We start from the raw sequence: 9,802 nt of genomic DNA on the forward strand, positions 1-9,802 counted from the left end.
TGTAGGAAGAGGCGTTGTGTATGTCAAAAAAAATGGCAACGGAATGAAGCTGAAAACTCTGACGGATTGTTTATAACACCGTGGGTAAAAGGGAGTTCAATAAGAGATGGAGCTTATGTAAAGAGCGGAAGAGGGTATGAACCTATTGGTTCTGGTTTGCTGCTAGGACCAAACTCTCCATTCTCAAGCATACCCTTTTTAAATTTAATTTTATAAAATGAACGTCTTACTGCTGTCACTTGCGTTTTTACGTCTTGAAAAAATTGGATGAAGGAAACGACTATCAAGACATTGGTAATACCTTGTGGTAATTCTAAAAATACGTATATAAAAATGACCCTCTTTCAACAGAGAACAAGCACCATCACGTTAGACATTACAAACTGAAAAATTTTTAAAAATAAAGTTTTTTAAAAATAATGCACGCTTTAAACGGAGAAAAAATTCATGTTTATATTATGATCAAAATATATATGAGCCAGAACCCATGTCCACAAAAAAAGTGGCACGCAAAAAAAATTTGCAAAAAATAAAAAAGTTCCAGAATCGGCAATCTATAGTTCGCGAGGTTAGAATTATTTTGTTCTATCTCCAAGTTTAAACGTTGGGAGAAAGTTTTTGATTTTTTCTAAAAGTAAAAATTGTTTAAAGTTTTAGCCTTTATTTTTAAAGAAATAATAACTTATCTTTAAATAATTTATGTTTAAGCAATTTATTTAGAAAAAAAATTAAAAAATAATGCGTATTTTAAAAGTTATTTATATTAACTAAAATTAATAACTCATTTTCTCCTAACTTTTAAAATTGGAGATAGAACAAAATAATTCTAACCTCGCGAGTTGTCTCATAGAATGTTCATCTTTAGGGTCGTTTACCAACATCAATTTATTTGATCTGACGCCTCATAACATTCTTACGATAGAGAGCATTCAAAGTTTTCTGCCTTTCCAATTATCAACATAGGCAGCCTTTCACCAATTCCTTGGTCTATTAAAGGAAATTTGCTAAATTTTTCTCCTGAAAATTGTACACCGTTTAGATTAAAGGTTTTCTTATAAAGGTGAACGGATACTGTTGATAAGATAAACCAAACTCGTCAGTGTTGTAAATATCCCTTAATTCATATCTTGAGAGGATCGAGGGCAAATGGGTGTGCTCCCAACTTGCTGTCATTCCCTTTGTACACAATCTTCCCTTGCCAGAATTAGTTCGAAAAACAACTGCTAGTTTTTCCACCGATCTAGCCACCCTTCTGAAGCCTGAAAATCCTTTATGTTGAGTTCTTTTACGTAATCTAAAGATTTCTCACTAGCGACGTGCCCACCAATTGGTACATTTCGTTCACGTGCGTTCATAAACCATTCATATACACTTTTATCAATGGAATCATGCTTTCCAAAACTTTGGTCTTTCTGCTCCGATTTTTTTGCTTCCCTTGACGAAAACCCCGTCGGCTGCTCGACGTTTTTCTTCAATTGAAAATTGATACAATTGGATTGCATTTCAATTTATAACATTATCCAATATCAAAATACAAAAAAAATAACAAAAACATTTAATAAAAAAAAATATCGTATAACAAAAAAAAATAAATAACGTTATCAAAATATAACAAAAAATCGAACAAATTACAACAGTAAATTTTATTTTTAAGAAGTTTTGCAAATTTTTCGTTTCGGACTGACACAGTTTGAATTTAACGTTACGGACGATAACGAAAGCATAGGATGTATCGTGCGGTGTGTCCGTGAAAAATCGTAAAATAACAATTAACATTATTAACATAGAAAATTGGAATTGACAACTAAGTTCTTCAAATATTTAGCTATATTTCTTTTTGGATATTTGTGAAAATAAATCTATAGTTAATTATGTGTGTATATTGTTAATAATTGTGTGTCTGTCTGTCTGTCTATATGTATGTATGTATGTATGTATGTATGTATGTATGTATGTATGTATGTATGTATGTATGTATGTATGTATGTATGTATGTATGCATGTATTTATGTATGTATGTATATATGTATGTATGTAATGTATGTATGTATGTGATTTATTTATAAGCTGGAAGAGAGCAAAACACATTTTTGTAAATAAATGTTTTGCTTTCCCTCAAACAAGAATTTGTTTAAAACTTTTCACATGTAATTTTTAAATTTTCAAAATCTAATTTCCAGAGGGATTATTAACAACTCAAAATGTAATATTATTTTTAAAAAAATTCTCTTTGGGATGTTTATGTACATACAGCTATGATTCAAATTATACACAATGCAAATGTATGAATAATGGATTTTATAGGAATTTATATATGGACTATCATGATGAGCAAGATAATGAAATTGAAGCACTTGAATCTATCTACTCAGAGGAGCTGGAAAGTAAGTGGATGTTCATATATATGCTTTTTTTTGTGTAAGAAACTCAGCAAATAGGCTTGTACTAGAAAGTTTCTTATTTTAAGGCTATATAGCTCTAGTATGACAAGTTTCTTAAGAGCTTCTTAAGTTTTGGATTATCAAAAGAGAGAAGAAGTAAGCAAAATGCAATTTGAAAACATATTAACAAGTAAGATAAGATTTTTTACAATTAATCAACTAAATTTACTTGAATTCTGTCAATGTCATTCAGTGAGATATAATTCTCAGGTTTGTCCCTGAACAGAACAAAAAATTAGGAAACATTCCTAAAACTCTTAGTAACATAAGTTTCTTATTGAAAAGTAATTTAGTACTAATACTTTCTTAAGATTTCAGGGCTTCTAGTACTAGTTTCTTACAAACAAGTTTCTTATTAAAAAAATGGTATTATGCATATGTTTGCTCAAAAGCACAAATATGTAAGTATTTGTATTATATGTATTTGTATACTAAGTAATTATGTATAAATGTCTTTAGTTATATCTAGAAAACCATACGTATTTGTTATCAATATAAAAGGCTCAAATGAAGATACAAGAGATGAACACAAAGTAACAAGTATGCTAAAATTATAAAAACATAAATTTTTCAATTTCAAAAAAGAACTAATATTTTTAGAAAAACTACTTTTTTTAAAACTTGTTTTTTTTATTTAACATGTTCATATTGATATACTTATCAAGAAAGGCAAATGCCATCATGCAACCAAATAGTTACAAAAATCTATTCGTTTGCCTCCCAAAAATTATAATAGTTAATTACCATCCTGCTATAATTGGTGGAAATAATGGTTAATCCAATCAAAAAATGCTATTAAGTTTAGCTGAAATTTTACATGACAGAATAACAAGAAAATTTTTTCTCCAATTTGTTATTTGCTCAATAATTTGAAATTTATTATTTTTATTTGACAGTTTTGTGTATATACATTGAAATCAATGCTCTTTATCAGAAGGACAACAGAAAACCTGTAAGCCTAATATTTCTGCTAGCAGACAAAAGTCCACAAGAAAGAAGCCCCTAAAACAAACTACTTGACTCAAAAAGCCTACAAGAGAAAAACATTTTATTTTTTGTAGTACTTTTGAGTAATTTTTTTTAGTGGTAAAAGCACATCTATTGTTTTTTAAAAAAAAATGTTAAAGTTTATTTACTATAGATTTCAAAAGATTTTCTTTTTACTTTTTTTTTTTTTTTTTTTTTTCTTCTTCAGGTTTTAAGGAAATGAATTATTACAAAAATACCTCTGAATAATTTGATCATTCAAAATAGTATTTGTATATTAATATCTTAAAATTTGATGGTATGTGATTGGTGATTGGATATTATTTCAGACATTGTGTTTTAGGTTTATAAAGTTAGAGTTTTACAAGACTAAATATACAACACTATTGTAGTTAAAACTTTTATAATGATCATCAAATTCACTTCAAAAACAAAAACCAAAAAAAATATGGAAAAATATAAAAAGGAAAACTTTTACTAAAATAAGCAACAATTTTTTCTACTTTATAAAAAATGCTCTCTGTACTGACCCTAAAAGTGTAGGTTTTAAATCTTTATGGACAACTTAAGTTGGTTCAACACAATGCACAAATGCTGATTATGCTTCCTGACCATTGTGAGTTGTGACTTCAATGGTTTGTTACAGCTTAGAATCAAGATAGTTCAAGAAAACACAGCTTAGATTCTAACATCTGGTTATGTTTTATGCATACAGTGGGTTATGGTGATGGCTTTGGGGTCTAAAAACTTAATTTTGTTGAAAAATTTTGATTAAAATTTTTCTCTCGCAAGCTGTCTTTGCGGTTTTTCTCTTTTTGGTTATTGTCTGGGGGATTTTGTCTTAAGGACTTAAGTTTGTTTGCTTAATATTTGAAATTATTAACCAACAATTAAGTGTTCAAACTTCATTCTTGCTTTAAATTAATTTTCAAATACTTTTCACAAATGTGAAAAACTTTAAATACAACAGTATTTAAGTTTTTGAATATAATTGTTATCATTTAGTTACTGTACAATTAAAGTTCACTTTTGTGGAAACATACCCAGAAGTTGCACCAATAATTGAAATTACAGAATGCTCAGAAGAAATGACTGAACAGCGTATAAATTCCTTGCAAACTTTTCTTGAAAGTAAAGTAAGTGATGTGGTTATAACATGCTCTTGTATGTTGTAAAATAGAGATTTATATGTAGCATGATTTTAACATTTTAAGTTCCAAACCTCTGAAAATAAATTGAAGTAAAATCTTTTTAAAATAACTTTTGTAAAAAAAAAAAAAATTTTTTCTGCAGGCAGAAGAGAATCTGGGTGCAGTGATGATATTTACATTGGTTTCTGAGGCACAAGAGCAGCTTCTTGAATTTGTTCAAGACATTAAAAATGATATTCAAAATAAAAAAGATGAAATTGCATTAGAACAGCAACGTTTGGATGAAATAAAAGTAAAGGTTTTTTTTTTAGAGCATTTGAAGGAGTGAATTAAGTGATTGCAAAATATGATTGTTATTTTCAGGCATTTTGATTTAATGAAAATAGTAATCAAATGTATTTTCCAGGAATTACTGAAATATGGGGACAGAGGGGATTTTATTATAACTTAAAAGTTAAAAGACTTTTGAAGAAAATCTTTAAAAGATCAGTATTTTATTGAAAAAAGTCAAAATCCAAACTCTGATATGACAAAAAAACACCTCTACATATTCAGAAATAAAGATTTAAATCCATCCATAAGATATTTTTGTATAATTCTATTGTTTTTGCAGACTTAAAATTTAAGTTCTGTAAATAGACTTGTAAATACAGACTGTAATATTTTTATGGGATTGGCACCTGGTAAGTTTATGTTAATTTTCTAATGTGTTTAATCAAATAGTTAAAAGTTACTTAAATTGAAGAACAAAGTTTATTTGGTACAGAACGTAAAATGTTATTCTAATAGCATTTTTTTACACTGAATTCAATTATGTAGTTAGATTTTCTTGATCACCTATTGTTTTTTGTGAGCTTTTATAGAAATGCAAAAAATATGAAAAAAAAAAGGAATGTTCAAGTTATTGGAAATGTTTATAAATTTGTTTTCCTTTTATATTTGACATCTAAAGCATCTCACTTTAGCTACCATAATCCTCTGCAAGTATTTTGCACTTCACTTTTACTGGCACTTTATCTTGTCACTGATGGAATTAAAGTTTCCAACAATGACGTCTAGGTGTGCATGGAATTAATTTTGTGGGACATGTTGGGTTGTAAAGAATGTTCTTTTGCACTTGCACCATTATAAATGGATCTCATTAGAACATGGAAAGTTCTAGAATAAATAATTTTCTAGAAGGTTCTAGCATATTGTTTTAATACGTCAATAGTACACTATTTTCTTGAAATTTGCACGCAATATGCTAAGCAACTAGATCAAGGTACCAAACACACTTGTCAAATTTGATTTCAATATTTTTGTTTCAATTGAAGTTGATTCTGAAGTGGTGTGCAAACTGGTGTTAGAAGATTTAAGACTTAGTCGTTATTGTATAGCCTCCACACTTTGATGTTCTCACACATCAGTGCTGTAGTCTTCATTCATTGGGAAAGATTATAAAGTTGGGAATTTGGGTTCCCCAGTCTGAGACAACATGACAAGGAAAAGCAGTCAGAGATCTGTAAAATATTGCTCTCCAAAAAATGATAGTTTGACTGGCTAGTTCAGTTAATCACTAAGAAGTGGGTGCTTTATGTAAACCACATATGAAAGTGTCAGCAGGTTGACGCTAAAGACAGGCAGAACCAGAGCCTAAAGCAGATCATTACCAAAAAAGGTCATGTTGTCAGTGTGGTGGGATAAACATGAAATTGTGCATTTTGAGCTTCTTACTCCCGGCACCACTATAACGTCTGATTATTACTGTCTAAACCTGAAAAGACTCAAGCAGAAAGTCACCCAAATGCAGCCACAGTACCAAAAAATTTATTTTCTGCACAAAAATGTGCAGACACATGGCAAAATCAACATGTCTTTAGCTTATAAAGATGGGATGGGAGATCTTGCCAATTGCTCATCTGTCATTCTCCAGACATTGCTCCAAGCAACTATCACCTTTTCTGTGCCCTGCAATTTTATGTGTCAACAAAGAGCCTCATGATGTTTGCTAACTCAAAGCTGATATTCATAAATTCTTTGAGACACTGCCAGGTAGCTTTTGCAGGCAATCCCAATCATGGGATTCATTCCTTGCCTAATAAATGGAAAATTGTTGTTGGTAGTAATGGCAATTATATTGTAGGTTGATTGTGTTTATTCAGAGGATTGAAATTAATTTAATCAATTTGATGAAAGCGCGAAAGAACTTTCTTTCCAACCTGATATTACACCCCATATGGTTGTATAACTGTAATAGTACACCCACATTTCGCATTAGTTGAGGGATTTATTTTTAAATGACCCTCATGCTGGTTTTTCTAGTTGTCAAAACTTTTCTTCAAATTGTCTATTTTTTGTTAGGGTTTTTATTTGGGTACCCACAAAATTTCCTTCCTTCGTCTAAATTAGGGTTTCTAATTTTTTATGGAGAGGAGATGAAGTAATTAATGCCGAGTAAACTAGTACAATATTTTTGTTTCCAAATGATCCCACTTTACGTTTTGGCTATTCCTTCCTAACATAATGATTTGTTCTGCCCCATTCACATAAAAAAGTAACAAAACTTCGTGTAGCCGAGCCAATCCCATTGATAATGCAACATTTTATATCACTACATATCATCCGTCAATACTTAGATTGGTTTTTTATTTATTTTGTTTTTAATCCTTCGTACTTTTTAATTTTTTTTTTTTTTTTTTTTTAGTATAAAGGTACACCGGTAACGTTAGAAAATTTTTTGGCTTGGAAAATACAGTTTGACGAAGAGATGCGTATAAATGGAAAACGAAAAATTGAATTACTAGAGAAAAATAAAAAGTTAACAGGAAAACAGCTGTTTGAGAGAGACTCTACATTAATTGACTCTGATATTCAATTTCTAACGGATAAAGGCGTCAAAGTAGATGAATCACTGTTTCAAGATCTGGATGATCTTGAACTGGAAGACGAAGATTAAAAAGTACGAAATAAATGCAGTAAATTTTTAAGATCTCTTTTTGATTCTTTTACCTCTCTTTTTAGACGTCAAATAAAAAAAAAAAATTATTTTACGTCGTGCAAATAGTTGGTTTAAATCTATATTTCCGATTCCTAATAATTTTTTCTTTCGCTTTGTGTATGGGATGCTGGGTATTTGAATGGTAACTATTAGCAATTTTAAAGTACCTGAATTAACCTTTCGAATATGAGTTCCTCGACCCAGAAGATACATATATTGTAATTGTCACTTTTAAATTACAGCAGATGTTTTCAAAGCTAAAAACTAGAAAAAGTGAGCCAAAGTGTAAAATTCTGTGCTGGAGTTTATTTGAAAAACAGGTTAATAGGATCAGGGAATCCATTCTGACCATATAATTGAGATTCGGCAGCTCTTGGTTGTGAGATGAGACAATCAGACAATGCTTAATTGGTGAAAATTTACCAAAAATGAAATAGAAAAATCTAAATATAAGCGTTAATCATCAAAGTAGATTTGTGGGTTTTTAAGTAAGGAGTTAAACTTGTCCACCTTGGTTTTGACTATATTTGTTCAATGTGAATGGTAGGTTGTACAATTTACATTGTTTGCTACTAATCAGTGCCAACCTGCTTACATCAACGCAGATGTCGTCATTGAATTTCGCAAATAATAATGTCTACCGTATGATCGAAAACACTATTTTTTTTTTAAAAAAAAAAAAGAAGTTTTGACAACCATATGTATGACGTAGTTATCGTTTTAAAAATTAAACAGATAATGCTTTATTTAAAACAAAACTATTATTTAAGTAACTTTTAATCAAACGAGTAACTTTGTTTGCTTAAATGTAAGATTTTCTTTACATATTATTTTTCTGATACCATTACCTAAAGTTAGATGAAACTTGTAGTGTATTTTTTAATTTTAATTTATACTCACGACGCCTGAAGGAAACCATTAACATGTATTTGCACTACAACTCAAAATAATCTACAACAAAAAGATAAGGTTGTATCTTATGGTGTGAAAACAATTTCATTAAAAAATAAATACAATTCCACTAAAAAATAAATACAATTCCATTTGAATATTAGTCAAAAAATCCTTCTTTCTTTTTGAAGACCTCTTTGAGTAAACGTGGCATTCTATCACTCCATGAAATTCATATCATTTTCCAAAGATCAAGCTTTTGATCCTAGTAGTCTGGCAACTAAGGTGGCTATTTCACATAATTAAACGTTCTTCTTTGTTTATTATGAAGAGTGCTTAGGGTCGCTATCTTTCTAAAATAAAAAAAAGTTGTTCAATTAAACGTTTCTCTAACGGAATTGTATTCAAATCTAAAATCTTAGGATATCCCTTTTTCCTTAGAGTTCCCCCAATCTTAGTTTAATCGCCAGCATGGTTGTTCAGAAAACAGGCGCAAATCATGGCTAATCCACCTCTATGTTTGACTGTTGAAACGATGCAATCCTTCAATCTCTCTTCGTCGACCAAAAAAACTTGTCGCTTTAACCCAAATATTTGAAGCTATATTGTTCATCCATTTTTGACTATAGAAAAACTTAGAAGTTCCAACTTTGATTTTTGGCATCCTAATTCTTCGTTTCTTTTCTGAGTTCAACAAGTGGTGAAAACAATGATATATTAAAAATAACTAGATGTCTAACTTTCGCGTATTTTTTGAAGCAAAAATCGGCCATTATGGGGGGCAAATTTAACAAATCAAAAGCTTCGTATTTGTTTTGTTTTGATAAATAGCGTAAAGATTTTGCCCCCCATAATGGCCGATTTTTGCTTCACTTTTTCTTATACCGATTTACGGCAGTTAGACATCTAGTTATTCTTAATATATCATTGGGTGAAAACGGTACACATTAACGGTACACATTAAGACTTTTTTTTGTTAAATCGAGAGATGTTCAAGTAGTTTTTATAATCGTAGGAGAAATTTCATTGCTTAGGCAGTATTAAAGATAATTCAAAACATTTTTTCAAAAAAAAGAAAAAGACATTGCTATTTTGAACCATTTTTTAAAACTATTATAACTTGTATCATTTAGTGTCTATGGTTACAACTTAGCCATTTTACATATTACTATATGTATTTAGTAAAGGTGTCAAATAAATTTTTTTACATTTTACACACACTATAATTATTAATGTAATAACGTTTAGTTTGTATAAAAAAAAATTTTTTAATCCTCTTTCAAATACTCAACTACTAAAATATTAGGAAAGATAAAACTTTTTAAAACTCGTTTTACGTCATCTTGAACTAA

At 29.6% G+C, this 9,802-nt stretch overlaps 1 protein-coding gene across 1 annotated transcript; it reads left to right on the forward strand.

Moving 5' to 3' along the window:
• The first annotated feature begins 1,738 nt into the window (after positions 1-1,738).
• On the forward strand, positions 1,739-7,548 carry LOC145180641 (RWD domain-containing protein 1-like). The gene is made up of 5 exons (XM_090083126.1): positions 1,739-2,384; positions 2,901-2,981; positions 4,434-4,564; positions 4,722-4,871; positions 7,266-7,548. Exons 1-5 carry the CDS (start codon positions 2,285-2,287, stop codon positions 7,515-7,517), a joined length of 714 nt encoding a protein of 237 aa, XP_089939252.1. The 5' UTR covers positions 1,739-2,284; the 3' UTR covers positions 7,518-7,548.
• Positions 7,549-9,802: the final 2,254 nt, after the last annotated feature.

Source organism: Hydra viridissima, unplaced genomic scaffold, assembly GCF_058129835.1.
Source record: "Hydra viridissima isolate aposymbiotic clone 2 unplaced genomic scaffold, HvirCarnegie_v1 scaffold_3, whole genome shotgun sequence".
NCBI lineage: Eukaryota > Metazoa > Cnidaria > Hydrozoa > Anthoathecata > Hydridae > Hydra > Hydra viridissima.